The 21,206-nt window shown below is 50.1% G+C and overlaps 1 protein-coding gene across 1 annotated transcript; it reads right to left on the bottom strand.

The window, feature by feature from the left end:
- Nucleotides 1–1,473: 1,473 nt before the first annotated feature.
- LOC121167784 (protein FAM50B-like) lies at nucleotides 1,474–11,459 on the bottom strand. The gene is made up of 2 exons (XM_040997375.1): nucleotides 11,393–11,459; nucleotides 1,474–2,692 (listed from the first exon to the last, which is right to left on the bottom strand). The coding sequence occupies exon 2, from the start codon at nucleotides 2,623–2,625 to the stop codon at nucleotides 1,603–1,605; it is 1,023 nt and encodes a 340-aa protein (XP_040853309.1). The 5' UTR covers nucleotides 2,626–2,692; nucleotides 11,393–11,459; the 3' UTR covers nucleotides 1,474–1,602.
- Nucleotides 11,460–21,206: the final 9,747 nt, after the last annotated feature.

The raw sequence follows: 21,206 nt of genomic DNA, 5'->3' as shown, positions 1-21,206 counted from the left end.
TCCTGTCTCGGATCTAGGGAGATGTGGGGCGGACTTCAGTCTGGGAAGGCAGCTGGGGCCTGCAGTGGACTCCTCTTTATCCAAGTCAGTGAAGCCAGCACTTCCAGGTAGTCGCAGACACCCTGGGGAGAAGGGGGCCGGGGGTTCTCATAGGCTTGTTCCTTGGGCTTCAGAAAAGCTCACAGAGGAACAAGAAGAGAAGCCTAGCATAATACAGACTATAGGAGAGATGCAAAATGCTTTGGGAATTGGGAGTGTGGACACAGACCTGGGTGCAGGAGTAAGGAACACCAGGCATCGACAGGCAGCTCTTTTGGTGGGGCACTGGGGCGGACAGGATTGGTGAGGGGCGAGAGCAAAGCCAGGCCTGTCCGAGCCGCTCCTCCATGCACCGGCTGAGTGGGTCTCCAGGGTTCGCTGCAACCATTCCCATACACGTGCTTTTTCGAGCCATGCTAGGTCAGGCCAGCTGCAAGATGAAGGTGTCAACGGCTTCAGCGTTTGCAGAAAAATATTGTCTCCCTTTTGTCGACTCGCCACCTTTGATGATGGGATGGTATGGTGGACTTTGACTGAATTCTAAAACACAAACTTTCTTGAGCTGCTCCTGGCTCTGCTGTTCACTTCCCAAATGGCTGCGATGGTCAGGGCTGAGCTGATCTGAAGCCAGGAGCCAGGAGCTTCTTCCCAGGCCTCCCACATGGATGCGGGGTCCCAAGGACTTGAGCCATCCCCTGCTGCTTTTCCAGGCTTTAAGTAGGGAGCTGGGTCAGAAGTGGAGCAGCCAGGACAAGAACTGGTGTCTGTACGGGATGCTGATGCCACTGGCAGAGGCACCACTGTGCTGGCCTCAAAAATCACACTTCTAAAGGAGGAGCAAGGGGAGGGGAAAAGCCAGGTGCCTCACAGTGTCTGGCACAAGCTTCCATTACTGGCTTAAAAGCTGCAGCCTCAGCAGGAGGTGAGACTGGTGGTGCGGGCTGCGGGAAGCCACAGGGGACAGTCATGGAGCCACCTGCCCACCTGGCTCTGGGTCTGGGGAGTGGCATGGGCAGAACTGGGATGCCAAACCAGTGAAGGCCAGTGCTCCAGACAGCAGCGTCATGTCTGGAAAGGAACTGGGGCTGCTTTTACTTGCCCAGAGGACTAACTAGCTAGGAGGCCGCTAGATTTCGAAGGGGACTGTATTGCCATCAAACTGCCATGAGAGGAGCCTGGCAAATCCGCCTCCTGCCCCGCTGAATCTGATAGTACTTAAGCACAGTATTTCAAGAAGGCAAAAGCATCAACACAGCGAGTTGTCTGCACCAAGGGCTGGGCTGGAGCCATGCTGGAGCCTTCAGCAAAAAGAAGGTCAGTAACCTGGATGCTGTCTGCAAGCCCCCAGCAGCACGCTGCTGGGAAGAGGGACCAAAAACCCGGTCAAGAAGTATCAGCAGAGAAGCACGCCTCAAACACAAGGACTAAGGGGGAAGGCTTGCCAGCCCTCCCCGTGTTTATTTGACTTTGGGGAGCAGGGATGAGGAGGGTGGGCAGGAGGAAGTACAGGCCGGGGGTGGGAGTGGCGCAGGTAGCAGGCGTTGGGGCCGCCAGGCCACGAAGTCACCGGATGGTGTACTTGTCCCACTTGCGCTCGGGGTCGTAGGGCTCCCAGCGGCTGGCCGGGAAGATGTGCTTGTTCTTCTCGTACCAGCTGCGCAGCACCACCTTGCCCGCGTGCGACTCGTCCTTCTCCATGCTGGCGTCGCTCAGCAGCCGCACATCATCGTGCACGTCGAAGTTGAAGAGGGGCCCGCTCTTGCCGCGCGCTTTGCTCACGATGAAGTCGTAGAAGGTGTGGTAGTGCGGGAGGATGAGGTCCTCCTTGACATACATGAGCTGTTCCACGCCGGCCGCGCGCAGCTCGCGGAAGTCCTTGCGGAGTCCCTGCAGCGCCTGCTTCAGGAACTGCTGCACCGTGCTGCCCTTGCGCATGCGGGCCGTGCGCCGGTGGCCCGAGCCGTCCCAGTAGCTGAAGGTGATCTCCATCTCCTCGCTCTTGACCTTCTCGCGCTGCGCCTCCCACTCTCTGCGCAGTTCGTCTCGCAGCCGGTTCTCAGCCTCCTCACGCTCGCGGTCCGGCAGGAAGCTCGTGTCCACGTCCGGGTTTTTGCCCAGGTTCTTCTTGGCGGGGACGAGCGCGCCTGCTCCGGCTCCCGCTCCCGTTTGGTTCTCGGAGCCCTCGGCGCTGCCATCGCCGTCATCGAAGTCGTTGAAGGAGAAGGACAGGCCGCGGATCTGGCGCTGGCGTGCGCGCTTGCGCTCCTTCTCCCGCTGCAGCTCTAGCTGCTGCCTGCGCTCCTCCAGCTGCTCCCGGCGCGCCAGCTGCACCTCGCGCTCTCTCAGCAGGGCCTCCTGCCTGGCCTTCATGTCGTTGAGCGTCACCAGGCCCACCGTACTCGACTTGAGCTCGGCCTCCACCGCGTCGTAGTGGGCCGAGAACTTCTTGTCCACCTTCGACTTGAGGATGGTCTCCTCGGCGATGCGCTGCTTTAGCACCTGCATCTGCGCCTTCTGCTTCTCGCGCTTCTTGATCAGGTGCATGGCGCGACCCGCCTCTCGCATGGTGCCCTTGTACTGCGCCATGGCTGTACCTTGGCTGCCTCCTGCTCCCTGTGCGCGACCCTGGGCTTCCGGGGTTAGTCCATGGATCCTGTGGCAAGGAAGGAAAAAGCTGTGAGACTCAGTGCCTCCTCACGGGACTTTGTGCCTTGATAGGAAGCAGACAGCAGGTGTCACACAAGCACCTTTTTTTGTTTCCTTTGAAAATAATGTGCAATGCATACCCTTTCCTGTGAACCTTTTCTGGTCTTGTTTCTGTTGCAGCATTTTATGCTGCTGCAGAACATTTGTGTGTGTTTGGGGAAAGGGGGTGGTCATCAAATGTGAACCCTGGTTGAAAGAGCTGCTTCCTGGGACCTGACCAGGAAATCGGCTATGAGGCATTGCGGGCCTTCCAGCCTGGTGCGTTGTGATGTGGCGATGTCTGGACAAGAAGCCCCTTGGTCAGGTCATCAAACCACATGGTTCATACGTGCTGTGGACGAAGCTATCGGGATGGGCGCACCAAGTGGTTCATGCCGGAAATGCCTTGTAAGAGCCATCAGTTACAGTAAAGTCCTTCCCTAGCCCAGCACGTGCTCTGAAGCAGGAAACCAGCCGCCCTTTCCCTCTGCCGAGTCCTTCTTGCTCTCCGCACATCCTCATCTGTTCTCACCCAGTTTCTCTTTCCTCCGCTGCCCGCCATCCGTAGTCCTCAGACACCACACTGATAACATCGCTGTCTCACGTGAGAACTCTTAATTCTCTTTCCTGGGGGATCAGTGAGGATCCTTTGTCCTGCAAGGTCTCTCATGAGCCCTGACCACTCCCGGCCATGGCCTGTGTCCACACACACTGCCTGGTGTCCCGCACCAGGCAGCAGCCACTGGGAACTTCTCATTCATCTGGAATGCAGAACGGGCGTTGCGTGAAATCTCCCCAGAAGTGCTGGCCTCCGCCGTGCCTAGTCCTCGGGGTCTCAGGTCAAACGCCCTGTGCCCCATGCCGCCACCGTAACAGAGATCAGAATGCCCGATGCCCTTCTGTGTTCAATTAGATAATCCAGCCAACCCCACCTTCATCCAACCAACTGGAATCTGGATGCATCTGACACAATCGTGCCATCTCCAAGCTGATCAGAACTTGAAAATCGATGTGGTCTCCGTGCCTCCCCAGCCCCGCCTCCCATTACGCTGCACGTGCTGTACGTGTAACTCCCAGCCAGCCCAGATTGACGAGGTTTTCCTTGAACACTTCATCTGGAGTCACAACAACCACCCCAAGTCTCCACGTAGTCATCTCCTCTTGCAGGCTCAATCTCGATGAGAAATACTCCGCCAAGCAGACAGGAATGGCTACAGACTCTCATTAATGTCATCAGCAATAACAGGGGTGAAGAAGGGCAGGGAGCCTTGTCGCTTTCCAATGAAACCGAAGCTACTGATCCAATCACACATTTTATTTTTTATATTATTTAAGACCTTTATTAACAGGTGCTTGCAGTTTGTTGACTTTTTTTGAAAAAATCAAGTTGTAAACTTTTATTACAAATTAAAAATGAAGTTCTTAAAAATCTCAACTTGACCAGATATGAAACAATTTAAAAACCTTTAAAGGTGTATTGAGAAAAACCAGGCTTTTTAAAAAAAACATGTTTGTCATTACCAAAAAGAGACATCTTTAGGTAAAAATAATAAAAACCCCATGCTGCATAGATAATGCAGATAGTTCTAGTTATCTGGTCAACGGGCAAAAAGCAAGCACTTAAGGTCTTCAGCTCCAATCTTTTGTTCATTTCTTATTGCTGGAATTTCATATTCATTTCTTCTTGTTGGATGACTAAACCGGGTGATGGTCGAGATGATAAGCTGGCGTTTTGTATTCCGCCCCGCCCTGCTCAGCCTCGGGAGCGGACGAATTCTCAGCTGGTGGATCGGCTGCTTTTGTCTCTGCCATCTTGTGGTTTAGGGTTATCTGGGCGTCTGCGTCGGTAATTGAAGTTGCGGCCGTACCGACGTTGAGGTGGCTGCTGACCCTGGGTCTCATCTCCTTGGTTTTCCTTATCCTCTTCATTGCCATCCTCTCTAGGCTGTCTCTGGCGAGGAGGACCTCTGCGGAATCGTGGTCTATAAGCTCATACATGTTCTGTCTCACGGGTCTGCCTTGTTCTCCTGCACTTCCCATCACTTCGTGCACAGGAGGGTTGGAATACTATTACTTGAAAATCATAAGGAATCCAGTTTGCTCCCTGGCTCCAGCCATTTAAATATTCCCACACATACGAAGAAGTAGGTCCGTAGGACACGCAAGCCTTTTTAAAAGCTGTGATGGCATTAACATCTAAGCTTTCATACGTAGGTTGATGGTTTTCTTGACTAAGTATGATTGGAAAAAGCAATCGGAATTCATGAGGTCTCTGGGGAACATCAGACATTTGGAAACGTCTTTGATCAGATTTAAGAGTGAGATGGCATGGGCTGGTATTTAACTGTTCCTTTATCCCATCCTCATTTACCTCACTAGAGAAATCCTGTGGTTTAACACTACAAATTTTCTTCTTTTTCTTAGTTCTCATTTCATTTTCAGTCACATTATGGTGACATCTTCCATGAGGAGAATCTCTCCTGAGTTTTCTTTTCCTAATTTCCACATCTGTAGTGTAAGACTTTTCTCTTTTAGCTGCATTACAGTGGCATCTAGGAGGGTCTCTCACACATTCTTTTTCATCTTCTTCATCTGTAGTATAAGCCATTTCTTTCCTAGCCACATTACAGTGGCATCTCCCGTTAGGGAAGCCTCTCACGGGTTCCTCTTTGCCATCCTCCTCATCTGTACTATGAGGCGTTTCTGTTTCGCCATATTACAGCGGCCTTTCCTGTTAGGTGGACCTCTTAAGAGTCCTCTTTCTCTTTCTTCCTTGTCCATATTATGAAACACTTCTTTTTTAGCTACATTTTGGGGGTGTCTCCTCTTAGAGGAGTTTCTTGCAGATTCCCCTTCTAAAATTATAATAACAGCTCTAATTAAAGCTGATATAATCCAAAAACTAACTTGAATATCTTCTATCCTTCTGGCCTTTTCAGCATTTTTCTGAGTAAAATTCTTAAATCCAGTTTCTAGTGTCCATTCATCTGGAGACCAAGGATTATATTCACCAATAAGCTCTAAATAAGAACGCAATTGCTGCCTAGTTGCCTTTGCTCAACTTTTCACTAAAAAATTCTGCGTAAGAGAGATAAAAGACTATGCCCTACACTGGTTCTGGCAAATTGTCCCACTCACCACTTTCTGTGGGGGTCTCTTTCTACGGGTCTCTTCTTGCTCCGTCCCACAGCGATGGACTTGGTGCACGAAGCCGATAAAAACACGCGTGGACCCTGACTGATGGTCAAACCAAAGTTTATTAGTGGCATCAGACTTTATACACTGAGGGTCATATGGGATAAGGGAGGAAGTATCAACAAAACCCATCAACTGTTATTATACTTTTGTTTGGAACTCCTTTTGTCTTGTATATTCCACCAAGTGTTCTCACACACACACACACACTGTCCACTCAACTGTTCTTATACAAATGATATCCAATCAGGTATACAAAAGGTAGCCATTCGGTTGTTCTCATGCAAATATTATCCAATCAACTGTAATCCTGTGCTCGCTGACCTTCTAGGGTCACAATGTCCTCCTACAAGAGGCAGTGGAAGACACTGTGGGGCTGCTACCTACAGAGAAAAAGGTTCTGACCCATTTAGGACTGTGTGTCCTCACACTCTTACCCAAAGCAGAGAGGAGGGGATGTAGGAACACCCAGAAGGCATTGCGACAAGACCCTGTAGCAAGCTCCCAGATATTCTCTTTGTATTGCAAAGTGCAGAGGATGCGTCATCACAGGACTGCTCCATGTCAGAGCAAGGTCTGGTGAGGCTGCTGCCTGCTGGGGGCCTGGGAACCCACCACCAATTCCACTCTAGTGTCAGGTAGGATGGCTGTCCTCTGTCCACTGCCGTGCCTATAAACAACAGGGTGGACAGCCAGCCACCCAGCCTAGAAAGCTATTCTCTAGGCTGCTCACTGGAGGATTCAAAGACAGACAGAGGGAGAGGAGGCAAACACCCCGAGACACCAACCTCATAAATTCTGAGATAACAATGGAATGGGTCAACTTTAGGTGAGCCGGTGAAGGACTCACCACTCTAAGGGACCCCGTAGAGTGGAGGCCAGTCTGCTCACCCAGTTCCCCTCAAGAAGTCTCGGGGGGCTGTGAATGCTCTTCAACCTGGTTATGGCGTCTTTGATGATCAGCACAGCAAGGACGCAGTGAGCTCTTGGACTCCATCCCCACTTGTGCCCCTGACCTTTAGCCATTTCAGAGGGAAACCCCCTTGGACCAGCCTTCCTCCCCACTCCCAGATATCTACCTTGTGGCTACCTTCTCTGGGGAACTCCAGAGCTTTGGCTACAAAAACCACTTATCCACCAAGGTTCCTAGAAAACCAAATGAGTTAATGCTTATCCCAGAACTGTGTGACTCCATGGGGGGTGTCTGCCAGCCCTAGGAAAGTGTGGTTGGCATCCCCTGTGGCTACTGGTATCTGTGGTTGGCGTGACTGGCCCCAGGAGGGTTTATTCTTTAAACAGCTTGTATACACAAGGGATACTGTGCATTGCGATGGCCAGAGAGCTGCGTAATGTTATCAGCTGGACAGTGGATGCCAAGGCTCCCCATGGGGGCATGCTGACCACCCTGCCCCCGCTGCACTCCATCTCTCTGCAGAATGCAGCATCACAATGAGTCACAAGGCAAGAGATAGTGTCCGGGTGTGTGTGGGTGTGCTCCTAGCCCCTCCCTGCCCCATCATCTGAGGCCAGACAGATAAAGAGATGACCTTTGGCCTCCACGTTGTTAAGTTCTCTCTTGAGGTGTACGCTTACGTAAGTGTGGACAAATGCCTTACATGTGGTCGTTTTTGGGCAAAGTCTCTGTTGTGGGTTTTCAGAGGCACAGGAAGGGGGTCACGTGGAGTGGGAAGTCCAGGTGACTGAGCTCTCCCTGGGCGGTGTGACCAGTTTCCTGATTACCTGGTCTGGGGCAGTAGAACAAGCTGCAGCACTCGTGGGGCTTAGCACTGGGGGTGGAAGCAGGTGCTCCTTAGGAACAGGTGATGTCCCGGAGGACTCTGTGGCCTTCACGTGCTGTGACCAGTAACTCCAGCCCCAATGCCATCCTTTGCCATTGTGTCACCATGTATTCGTGACAGACTCGGCCAGTTTCTGCCTGGCCAACACCTGCCCAGTGTCTTGATCGATGGTTCCTTCCTTCCTAGCTCTCCTCCTCCTCCCTTTTCTTCTTCTCTTTCATTTATAGATTTGAAAGGCACAGTGACAGAGAAATATCTGCCACCTTCTAGCTTACTCTCATCGCTGTTGGCTGGACCAAGCCCAAGCTAGACGCCAGAAGTTCTGCCCAGGTCTCCCAAGTGGGCCCAAGTCCATAAGGTATCTCACACGGCCTTGCCAAGCCCACTAGCAGCAGATGGATCAAAGTCAGAGGAGCTGGAACTCAACCATGCACTCCAGGGTATGGGCTGGGGCTTCGCAAGTGGGGGCTCTACCACGCCTGCTTCCATCGGAGTTAACGTCACTCAGGGTAGGCTCCGTGGTGCCACTTAACGGGGGTGCATCTTCTCTCCATTGAGCTCTGTCCCTCCACATTGGGTTCTTTCCCCTGTAAGGACTCTTGGGTTGTTGCCCAGCTTTGTCAGTGGAGCGGCTGTTCACGTTCACACACAGGTCCTCAGGTGGACATGAGGTCATTTCTTCCTTTACAAATAGGACTGCCATCTTTGTTTCACTTAAGGAAATCAATCCGCAACGTGAGCTCTGCAGAGACCGCCTCGCTTGGCACCCATGGTGTCAGGCATGAGTCATGCCTGGCACTCTCACTGGCACTTGCAACTTTTTTCTTTCCTTTTTGAAATCGCAGGTTTTCTGCTTAGCATCCTGCTACTCTGCTTCGTGCACAGTGCTAGCACGCTGTGGTCTTAACTTGCACTTCACCAAGGTGCAAATGATGCAGGGCGTGTTTTCCTGGGCTGACCTGCTTCCTTAGCAAAGCAGCTATTCCAGTCTTTGGCCCCTTTTTAACTGGATTGCTTAGCTGTCATCAAGCTGTGAGTATACCTCGCATCAGCTATGTGGTTTGTCATCGCTATTACCGCTTGACTTCATTCTCTTCAAGCAGAGGAAAAAAAATAACACTGAAATTTCTTGATGAAACTTCTCCTTGTTAGTCGTTTGGTTATGAATCACATGGTGCCTCATAAAGCTGTTCTTCACCTAACCCGAGAGACCACAGCAGTGTTTTGTCACTGCTTTTCCTGAAAGGTTTACAGAGCCTTCCACTTTTCGTTTTGCTCTATGGGTGAGGTGTGACGTTGTTTCCCTTCCGTGGACATGTTGCTCTTTGGGCAGTGTTCTCGGTGTTTGTCTGGTCTGTCACCTGCATTCCCAATTCTTAATACAGTGCAAGTCTTCGGCGGAGACAGGGCTTTTGTCCTCTGGCAGGTGAAGGTGACTCAAGGACGGAAGAAGAAAGAGATGGGAGACGTAGCTCCGATGTCTGCTTGACGTTCCCTTCAAGGTGCAGTCTCCCTGGCCTGTGCTGGGACACAGGTGATGTCACTGGTCACCCTCAGTGACAACAGTCATGAGACCAAGGCCAGCCCACCAGGGGCTTCCCCTAAGAATTCTCAAGGCACTCCCAGGTGGCCATTCTAGCACAGGCTAGAAGATGTGCTGGATTGAGAGTCAATTTCCAGGCATGCTTGATTTCTTTATTTGAAAAGCAGAATGACAGAGGACATACAGAGAAATAGATTTTCCATCTTCTGGTTCACTCCCCCACATGGTCACAACAGCAAGGGCTCGGCCAAACCCAGGCAGAAGGAGCCATGGGTGACATCAGGGTCTCTCACAAAGGCAGCGGGGGTCCGGACACTCCTGGCCATCATCCTCTGATTTTTCCCAGGCCGTTAGCAGGGCGCTAGACTCAAAGTGGAGCAGCTGGGACTCATACTGGTGGGACTCAAACTTGTGGTCAGGAGAGGCAGTCTGGATAAGGAAATGCTGTTTAAGATGACCACTGGGTTGTCATGGCCCATTGCTACTGCTGTGTGTTTGTATTTTTAAAGATTTATTTTCATTTGAAAGCTAGACTTACAGAGAGACAGAAAGATCTTCTGTCCTCTGGCTCACTGCCCAAGTGGCCGCAACGGCCAGAGCACCTTCACCAGATCCGAAGCCTGGAGACGGGAGCTTCTTGCAGGTCTCCCATGTGAGTGCAGGGTCCCAAGGACCTGGTCCACCCTCTGTTGTGGGCGATGGTGCTAGTTCCAGGAGGACTGGGTTTCTGTGTTAGTTATTGGCACAAACATGTCATGACTTTAGACAGAGTCACATAACTAGTTTCTAAACTGCAAGGTTGTATTTTTTTTTTATCTGAAAATTTGCAAATCCCCCTTGGCGCTTGGCAGGGTTGATGTCTGACCAATAGGAGAACACCTTCTGAACTCATCTAAATGAACCAGACGGTGTTGGGGTCTGGTCCGGCTTGGTGCGTCCTAACTAGGACATCTTAACTAGGACACCTGTCACTGGCAGAGTACAGGACAGAGAACATCTTAACTAGCTCACGTTTAGGACCTAGGTAGTCAGGAGATGCCAGGTTTTTGCCGGTGTGTGTGTGTGTGTGTCAGGCTCCTGCAGGGGCAGAACTTAATGATGGAGTACCCCAGAGGGGCTTCGGAAAGTGAAAGTGAAGGTCTGTCTCTGCACAGCCTGGCCACTGCAGTCAGAGTGCAGGACCAAGGCTTGTGACTGGACAGTTTATTCTGGAATGTGGGTTATCTAAGAGCTAACCACCCAGGGGTTGATGGTCGCCCCACAGGATGCTAATTTAATCAGCCACACCAGTGAGAGTTCAGTGGGTTGCCTCAGACAACCGGATCAGCCACCGTATCAGGGTAGCAGAGACAGCAAGTGAGGAGATTCAGGGAGGGGACTCCAGGGTGAAGGTGGTTAGATAGAACTGTCCACCATGATCCTGGCAGGAGAGAGATAGGACCAGAGGATGCAACTAGAGACAGAGAGCTGGAGAGCCTCTAAAGACAGGGGGCTCTCCCCAGACACCCACAAAAGCCCAGCAGCTGGAGTTGAGCCAGACATAAGGTAGGGGTCCAGCACCCAACCTCACTGGCATTGCCAGTGAGCAGCCAGGCCCCGAGTCCTCAGGCCATCACTGCTGCCTCCCAGGGCACTCCTTAGGAGGAAGCTTGATGGAGAAGTGGAGCTAAGACTCAGAGCCAAGTCCTTAACACGGAATTCAGGTAGACCAACTGCCAGGGGTGAATGTCTGGCCTGGGATCAGAAGATGTTAAGGGGAGATTTAGGCAATACACAATCCATGTTGAGATAATTATGTAAAAACTCTATTAAACTACTGACACACTGCAAGTCCAAATGCCAGTTTGCCTGGTTCACACCCGATGGCTCACATGTGCAGGGTCGCAACCACAACCCTCAAACCCGTCCTCCCAGCATCTCCTCATCCGAGCACGTCCAGAGCCCCGTGGTGCAGTGAGGCTTTCGCCACAACCTAAAGACAGGGCCATTCTCCCACACTGCCTGCCCGACCGTGTGCCCCAATCCTTGGCTCGACCTTCAGCGTCCTCCCCAACGAATTTTACTTTTAATCATACTGCTTGACCTTCGTTAACTGCCCCAGCTAGACGGCAGCCAGTCATGTTTTTCTTACCGTTAGATAAATGGGTCAAGATTATTTCTTCTTCGAAGAGTCTTCCCTAACAGTGTTCGCTCTGACAGGAGTTGATACACAAAGCACCAACTGCTATGGCCGGCCACCAACCAATCAACACCAAGCCTGAGCCGTTCCACTGGAGGCAAGTGTAACTGCCAATCTGGGTAGACCAGTTGCCTCCACCCTGCCCCCAGCCTTCCTTTGTTCTGTCTTTTCCTTATGCTTCATAAAGTTTTGTTGGGACTCGCAACGGTCTTTCCTTCTCCGAGACTAATTATGATTCTGTGTTACAATATCATTACTAGAATTCATGTGATGAGTAACACTTAGGATACCTGTACATTCGGGGTAATATTTTATTGATTTGAGTGGCAGAGAGTTCGAGAATAAAGATTAAGATAGCAGATAGGGAAATAGAGATATGATACAGAGATACAGAAACAGTGAAGAGAACTTTGCCCTCCCCTGATTCACGTCCTAAATGCTCCCCAAGGCTCTAGGCTGGAGTGGCACCTGGGATGCCGCAGGCAAGGGGAAAGGTCACCCAAACAAGCGTTACCAACGCTCATCTCCTGTAGTCCTCTGCGGGTCCTAGGACCCGGTGAAGGGAGGGGGTCAGCAGCTCCGAAGGGGTCTCCCATGCGGGTGATAGGGCTCCAGTTACTCAAATCATGACTGTCACCTCTCAGGGCATGTTAGCAGGAAGCAGGGCTCAGGAATTGTCACCTTCATTGCTGGACTCAAAGCCCGCCCCTGCAAATGCCTTTCTCCTCTCTCCACACAGCAACACTTCCATGATATTTCCTTTCTAGAGAATTTAAAAAAATATTCACTTTCATTTTGGCATGAATCATCCAAATCATATTTTATGGTTGTTATTTGAGAAAAGACTTTTCAGTTCCCCAAATTTATCACTGATAATGACACGCATTCTAGAACTTTATTTATAGCCAAGTGAATGAGAGAAGAATTTATGCAAGAGCTCACACCCTCAGTGGCCAGTGGACCCCCATTTTATTTCTCAGAATTTGTCAAACATGGGAAAGCCCTCTACATAGCCTCCTCCAAGCATGACCCTTACACTATTTCCCTGATGAGCTTTCTGCATTGCTATGAGCTGTATTCCTAGAAGCTGTTACTGAGCCAGGATGCTTTTAAAAGCACAGCTCCCAGATTCTCTCTGGAGCTCTTCCCGTTGGCTTTACGGTGTGCTCAGCTTGCATCTGGGCAGGTCTGTGACTGGACTGTCACTCACACAATGCCTCAGTGTCAGCTGCCTGCTCCTGGGAGTCCTAACCCCATCCCTTTCTCCATGAAGTGTCTACATCTTCACCTGCCGTTCTCTAAGGAAGCCTAGGCTGTGTTCCATCGCTACACCTGCCGCCCCAGCTTAGATGCCAGCACCCATGCTCAGATGTGTGAGTGGGGGTGCCTCCAGCTGGCGACAGGCGTTGTCTCACCCCCACCACCGCGTCGATCCAGCTGTGGTCCCAACCTTTGCTGAGCAAGACGGGTGAGAAAACGGTCGTTCCATGTCACTGCCTTTGCCTGCAATAGTTACACAGCAGTAGTCGCTGCCAAAACAACTACAGGCAAAAATAAGGGTGACCCAGGTGCACTCTTGTATTCGTAAGGCCTGCACTTGGGGACAAATGATTCACAAACATGCCTCAATAGGTGAAAGCTTTGTCAGCTAAATACTATAATTGCGCCAATGGACTGTTAAACAAATATGGTTTCTCACTCTTCCATGAAAATTATGCCTTCAAAATACCTGAATTTACAATCCCCAAAGGAGGTTGGCCTCACCTCTTTCACCCACCCCAAAGCCATCCTGTACCTTGCCCCTGCACCCCACATATATGCATGCCAAGGTCACATGCAGATTTGCTGTAAACAGTCACCTCTTGGCCATCTGTTGGAACCATTTGTTCTTTTCAGGAGGGTAGACCTGAGAAGGAGGCCATGGCAAGACCATGGTGCAAGTTAGGACATTCAAGGATCCCAGGTATGGTGTAGTACCCGGGACTTATGCGCTGGATGGGTCAAATTACTTGGCCCCAAGAACCTAACATGGAATAACAGGCAATGGTGAGAACAGGGCAGGAGTAGCTGGTTCAAGATACAAAGTGTACTAACCCCTCCTGACTCCGTGTTTCTTCAACTCAGTCTCTACAGTTTCCCAGGAATGGTCATTGCTAGTTCTTTGCCACTCCCTGTTCCCAAGATGTGGACAAATCAGAATGGAAAGAATCAGCAGTCCTCAACAACTGTGATTCAAGTTTTTCACTTTGGAAAATATTATAGATTGAATGTTCCCAGGGAAGGGGAGGGTAGGCAGGCAAGGGACAAGGAGCAGCAGCTGCAGTAGCTTCCTCATGCTCATCCTTAGGTCCATGTTTCCATTCATTCATTCCCTCCTGATTGACAGGGCAAGCAGGATGCTCATCAATTGCGCCCTTGGGTTCCCCCAGGGAGGGGGCACAGCCCTTGGGCTGCATGAACTGCCAAATGTTCTTTCTCTTGGCCTGTGCAATGCCCTAAAGTTGCTTTCTAAATTTTCTAACTGTTGGGGACTGGCGTTGAGGTGCAGTAGATTAACAACCACTTGCAAGGCCAGCATTCCATGTGGATGCCAACCTGAGTCCTGGCTGCTCCACTTCTGATCTAGCCCCCTGCTCATGCGCCTGGGAAAACAGTAGAGGACGGCCTAAGTGTCCGGGCATCTCCCACCCAAATGGGAGATCCGGATGGAGGTCCAGGCTCCTGGATTTGGTCTGGCCCACCTGGCTATTGCATTTCGACAGTGAACTAACTAGTAGATGGAAAATTCTCCCTTTCTCTGAAACCTTGCCTTTCAAATAATTTATTAATTAAGAAGCAAATAAATGTTTGTTTTAAAAAGAAATACATTAAAAACAACAACAAGGTGGTTCACATAAAAAACCAGAGCTCTGGGACAGTTATCTTGCGTAGTGCTTACAGCTGAGAAACCTACATTTCACATCAGAGTCCTCAGCTCAGAACCCGGCTCCAGCTCCTGTCGCCAGCTTCCAGCTAATACAGACGCTGTGAGGGTCTTGAGTGGTGACAGCTCAGGCAATGGGGTTTCTGACACCTGCACAAGACACCAGGATTGAATTCTCACATCCGAACATCAGCCTTAGCCACTATGATGTTTGGGGAGAGAACCAGTGGATTTCTCTCTCCTTAACCAGAACTCAAGCAGAGCAGCAGAGGTACAAACAGACCCTCCAGTATGTGATGCTGGCATTGCAAATGGCGGCTTGGGCCACTGCTCTCCGTCAGCCCCCAAATGTCTTAAATCATTGGATAAATGAGAAGAGTCAAAACCACAACCCTCAGATTCTTCACGAAACCCAAGTTTATTATCATCTTTAGGAATTCGAAATGCACCCACCTGTCCTTATAGTTCTTTTAAAAGATGCAATCATATGGTGATTCCTCAAAAAAAAATAAAACTAAGAAAGAATAGAATCACCACTGTATAACCCAACAATCCCACTTCTGAGTTTATGCCTCTAAAGAATTGAATGCAGGGTCTCAAATAGTTACGACGTGTATAAGCAATTCTTGGCTGTGTTTTTCACAATAGCCAAAGACTGAAAATAACCTTGTTGTCTATGGACAGGTGACTGGGGTGAACAAGAGGCAGTGGGTCCATGCAATGAGATGCTAAACAACCTTCAAAAGAAGGGCAACTCTGACCCATGCTACAACCTGCACGAACCTTTAGGGCACCGTGCTAAGTGACAGAGACGGACCAGCCACAGAGGACAATGTTTGCACTTAGGTGAGAGCCTACAGGACTCAGATCCATACAGAGGCAGGAACGAGGTCGCCAGGCATGGGGTAGGGAAGGGGAGTGGGGGCGAGCATTTAATGGGTGAAGAATGTCATTTTGGGAAGGAGACAAAGTTCTGGAGATGGGTGATGACACTGGCTGTCCAACAATTTGAATGGACTTAAAATGGTCCATTTCTTGTTACTCGTATTTTACAATTGAAAAGTGAATACAACAGCTACCTTCATGATCCACAGCTTCCTATGAACAGTCCAAAGCAAACCCAGTTTGCTTCCCCGAGGGCTGGAGAACAGCTGTGAGAGAGGCAGATGGAATGGGGTGGGGAGGGGGAACAATTTGGGGTCACGAGGCTAATTGGCCAATTGAGCGGGAACCCATTATCCTTTGATGAAAGTAAGCCACTCCTGACCTCTATAGGCCTGTGTCAGACAAGTGCTGACAGAATCAGAATTCAATGATCACAGCCTGTTCTGAAATAACTGTCCCCTTCACAAGAGGCAGAGGAGGCGGTTAAATGCAGGCAAGCCTGGGCTCACCAACGTTTTAAGAGAACAGTTAGCATTGCGTGGCCAGTGTATCACGGCAGATCCAGTGTGGAGCCATCACATCTGGACTTGTTGTGTGGAATGATAACCTCTGGATTGATACAGAAGTGCTCAGGGATGCATCCCCCAACCCAGGAGGTACCTGCCGTGTTGGGTAGTAATGCCGTTTGGGTGCGTGCATATGCAGGCTGTATGTACCATGGACGATACATTTTCATATCACTTCGGTGTGAGCCCTCATTTTGCTCTGCTAACATGGGGGGTGTTTCTGAAATACGGGCATGCATGCTAGTAACCACTATCCCTTCTATATTACTCACATGTCACAGAGTCCGGCCACCCAGGGACTCATCATCATGTGCGCAGGCTCTGACACTGCCAGCTGAGTGATCTCAGGCAAGGTGCCTTCTGATGCCTCCACTTCCTCAAGTCTGATTGTGTTGGCCCTGTCGCAAAATGCAACAAGTGAAAACTGCTGGGGTTGGGCGTGTCACATCGGAAGCGTTCACTCAGTTATGCGATGGATACCTGTGTTAGGGAACACCCGAGGGTGCCTTCCAGTACCTGAACATCCGGGCACTGCTGCCTAGGACCTGCCCACTGCCTTCCTCACATTTACAAGTCATTGGAGCTTAGCCTCTGGCCTGTGCCCAGAATCTTGGTTAGAATTGCCTTAAAATTATTTTCTTTTACTTTACTTTTATTTTATTTTACTTGAAAGCCAGATTAAAGGAGGGAGAGATCTACCAACTGCTGGTCCACACCCCAAGTGGCCCCAGTGGCTGGAGCTGAGCTGATCTGACACCAGGGACCAGGTGCTTCTTCCAGGTCTTCCACATGAGTACAACATCTCAGGCACTTGGGTCATTCTCCACTGCTTTCCCAGGGTCATTAATAGGGAGCTGGATCAGAAGAGGAACAGCCAGGACATGAACTAGTGCCCAATGGGATACCAGTGCCACAGGCGCAAGATTAGCCCTCTAGCGACATGTCTCTCCTGGGAACTTGGATGATGAGAACTAAAGAGACAGATGTGAGACCCCAGACAGCTGACTGCATTGCTGCAAAGTCTTTAAAAACTGCTTGCCTCACTGGAGCTCTCTGTCCTCTCCCTCTGCGTGTGTGTGTGTGTGTGTGTGTGTGTGTGTGTGTGTGTGTGTGACTGGGACCTGCTGGTCTGGTCCCACCCTGAGCACAGGAAGTGTCTAGCATTTCAAGTGATGTCACCGCCATCCGACCCAGGGAACCAAAGGCTCCCCTGGACAAAGAACTGGAAACGAAGCCAGATGCTATGCTTTCCTGCAAGACAGGAGAAACGCATGTCCTTTTTTTTTTTGGTTTCCCCTCCCCCCAAGGAAAAAGCGCCTCGGGACTTGGTGTTCTGTTTACACCGGCTCCAGGGTCCCTGACGCTTGTGGAACAGGGAAGTGTGCTCCAAGTCCAACGATGGAGCCCGTCCAATTCCTTGTCTGCTAAAGGAGAGAAACAGGAAGTGCTGGCCGTGACATCAGCGCTGAGGCATGCTGTCCTGTCCTGGAAAAAAAAATGCAGCTGGCTGTGGCTGGAGGATCTGCAGGAGACAGAAGCCATGTGGGTGCTGGGCCAACTCCCACACACAGCGAACTTGAGCGTGGAACTCCTAGCCACACCGGTGAGGCGCAAGGAAAGGCTGAGGTTTCTGTCTATAGAGTCCAGTGCCAAGAATGTGTGGGGAGAAATGAAAGCAGAAGCGAAACCCCTCGGGGCCGAAATGCTTCTTTCAAACAAACTCCCAGCTGCACATGGAGCTTTTCTTATATAAGCCTGGGCTTAAAAAGAAATCACGGGTCTGGGAAAATAATCTTCTAAAGTGTCGCCTGAGTCAAGAGCACCTGGGGCTTTGATCTCCAAGCCCAGAACGACCATTGCCCAGACAGCTTCTCGTAGTGTGGAGGAGGGCAAGGGCAGTGCTGACTTTTTCCAAGAGGAAATGGTTTTTTTTTTTTTTTAAATTCCACTGTCCAGATGACAAACAAGGCTTCGAGGCATTCCTGTCTTGCCCGAAGCCCTGCAGCCTAGCAAAGGACCTAGTCCGATTGGAAGCCACGTGCCAAGCATGTCACTGGGAACAGGTGGAAGAATGCTGGTGCACCCCGACCAAGTTCATGTCGACAGGTGAAAAAGGCCTGAAGCAGGGGATGGGAAAGCTTTGAGGTGAACTTGGCTCCACTTTGCCTGAGGGCTAGGCTGGCCGCTGCCAACTCTGTCCCTGCTGGAACACAGCCATGACCTTCCAGGACCTCGGCACACCATAGCCCACACATATACACCATGACTCTTCATGGAAGATGCTGATGGTCCACCGCTCAGGAACAAAACGTGCAGGAGAGGGGTCTCAGATTCTGCATCTTGCTCAACCACCAGCCACGGCGTGTGGCCCCGCCTAGCTGACTCCTCACCTTGGCAGAAAGTGGGGCTTGCACAGCAGCCACCTTTCTCCTTCTCCCTGCTGTCCTGACTGGGTCCCCCTGCCGGGCTGGGCTTTAATGGGTCCTCTGTGCACAGGCTCCTGTGGGTGCAGGGTGAGGGCAACTTGCTTTTGCATCCCTAACACATACCACAGAAGAGGCACTCAGGCAGTGTGAGTTGAAGCAGTCAGCAAGAGACCACCGCTGCACCGCATTTTCAGAATGGTTAAGGAGCCGAGGGTGGAGGGTCGCAGCGTCATGTACCATGACCTCACTCACCCCATGGCACATCACCTGGAACTTAAACCCAGGGCCGGACCCACCAGCGAGGGCTTCTGAGCACTTAGTGCATTTCAAGCCGATGCGCTTTCTGTATTTGTTCCGTGACTGTGCAGTGGGAAGACAATTTTCTTTTGGAAAACCCTGTAGGAATCTTTTTTTCCCATCAAGGGCTTTATCAGGTGCATTGAATATCACACAATATCTGAATGTACAGTATTTGGGGTTGGGTTTTCATTTCACAACTTTTTCATCTCTTACGACTGTGTTGCAATTATAATTCATACACATGCACACACAGAGGGATAACTGAAATAAATGAAATCCTATCCAAAATGTGTTTTTAAAATCAATATGTTTTTCGATTTTCTCTACGTTCAATACATTTTGTTTTCTAGAATCTTTGTGAGTTTTTTTGTTTGTTTTTCACACTTCTCTGAACAGAGACTTCTCAGAGACATACAAGGATGTTTCAAAAAGTTCATGGAAATGGAATTAAAAGATAAGCTTATTTTGGTTTAAACAATGTAGCTGGTAAAATCATAGCCTGTGATGACATGCATGTCCTGGTGGCCCTACTTGAACCCCGCTCCCTGTTATGGTCTGGGAAGGCAACAGAGGGTGACCTGAGTCCTTGAGCCCCTTGGCACACGCGTGGGAGGGAGCTCTCGGCTTCTTGCTTTACCATTGCCCGGACCAGGCTATTGTGCTCATCTGGGCTGTGAATCAGTAGATGGAATCTCTCTCTCTTTAACTCTGACTTTCAAATAAATAAATAAATAAATCTCCCTTCCCTTCCCCAAAAGGTTTGAACTCTACAAATATTTTTTTTTTTCAAAATACACATTTTCCATAAACTTTGAAGACCACTGGCTCCATTTTCACTATCACTCAAGAAGAAGTTCCTTAAAGGAACTTTGTTCTGCCTCACTGTTTGGAGGAAGCAAGGGCACGTGGGTGGCCCTGTGGGTCTAACCTCTGATGGCATGGTGGGTAGCCAGTGACAAGTGGCACATGTGGTGGTCCAGGAAGTAGGGGACGCAGGGAAAGTGCCCATCTCCGCTCTGCCGGTGAGCACCTGCTGGGTACACCGTGGATATGCTTCCTTCCATGTCGTTCCATCCCCTCAGTGACATGACAATGGGTTGAAGCCTTGTCCTATTAACAAGTGAGAAAATGAAAATTCTCAGGTTAGTGGATTTGCTCAAATATTCATACCTGTGAAGGGGGCACTCAAGAGGGTCATGAAATTATGTATTATGGGAAAACTGAATGGATTTCAAAAAAAAATTGTTGCAGCAGTATTTATTTTTTTTCTAAAAAAGGACTTCATTTATTTAGTTAAAAAAAATCAGAATTACAGAAAGATGGGGAAAGGGAAGGAAAGAGAGAGAGAGAGAGGGAGAGATCTTCTGCCTGCTGGTTCACTTCCCAGATGTCTGCCACAGCCCAGGAGGAGCCATGAATTCCATCTAGGTCTCCCAACAAGAATGGCAGGGGCCCAAGCAATTGGGCTAGCCTCTGCTTTTCCAGGCACATGAACTGGGAGCTGTTTGGAAAGCTGAGCAGGTGGGACTCAACCCAGCACACAGATGGGATTCTGGCATTTCAGACAGCAGCCTCACTTGCTACGCCAAAACATCAGCTCCTAATGCACCTTATATTTGTATTTTTTCATGAACTTTCTTCCATAGCTGATAAGAGAGAGCCCTGGATTGAGTTCAAGTCTCTCTGATCCCAAGACCTTCTCTCTTTGTCCAACTCTTCATGGTCCTACTAGGGAACTAGTCACGTGATCTGACCAGCAAGGCACAGGCAGTGCTCACCACAATGTCCGCTCACCACAATGTCCACTCACCACAACATCGATTACCAAGAGGAAGAGGTTAAGGTTATTTATAAAGCAACAGGAAGGCTAATCGATTGCTATGTCAGATAAGAACCAGCTGGAACTTCCAACATGTTCCCAGCAATAAGGGCTGGCTCTGTCTTACTCTGAGAGAGTGGGGTTGAAGAGAGAGGGAGAAAGAGAGTGAGCGAGTACATAGGCACCAGGCCATATGCTGGCGTGTTCATATCCTCTTGATTTGTCTGTGAAGTGTTGGTTTTATGACAGCTGTGGGCCCTGGCCTACAGCTGGGTCTGTAGGCAGACTAGGAAAATAATAAACTATTGTAATGCAGTCCCGTGTGTGTGTTCCACGTCATGTAACGTGCAGACATGGCATAGGGCAGAAGGACCACATGAACCTCTAGGAGACCATCAATACCATCCAGTTCAGCAAGGTGTGCCTTGGCACAGGGTCCCTGGGGTGGGCACTCAGCGCCCCTCCCCCAGGCCTGCTAACAAAGACCCCTGGCACAGGGTCTCTGGGGTGGGCACTCAGCGCCCCTCCCCCAGGCCTGCTAACAAAGACCCCTGGCACAGGGTCTCTGGGGTGGGCACTCAGTGCCCCTCCCCTAGGCCTGCCAATCACACCATTTTGTCTGGTCATTAGCAGGTTCTCCACATGGTTCTTGCATGTGAGAACCGCCATTTAAGGATTAGGAGAGAAAGAAGATTGCTCCCTTCAGGACATGTGCAATATTTGGTACTTGCATAATTTAGGGAGAGAGAGAGAAAAAAAAAAAAAACAGGAATCAAAGAAGAGCAGAAAACAGAGGCGGTGTAGGAGAACAACATGGTGGCACAGCAGTAAATTCTTTGCCTATGAG

The sequence above is a fragment of the Ochotona curzoniae genome, unplaced genomic scaffold (assembly GCF_017591425.1).
Source record: "Ochotona curzoniae isolate NIBS_2020 unplaced genomic scaffold, NIBS_Ocur_1.0 patch426, whole genome shotgun sequence".
NCBI lineage: Eukaryota > Metazoa > Chordata > Mammalia > Lagomorpha > Ochotonidae > Ochotona > Ochotona curzoniae.
This window is presented reverse-complemented; position numbering and strand designations above follow the sequence as displayed.

Excerpts from the sequence above, each read along its gene's own strand:
- LOC121167784 (XM_040997375.1), bottom strand. The coding sequence starts at position 2,625 with ATGGCGCAGTACAAGGGCACCATGCGAGAGGCGGGTCGCGCCATGCAC.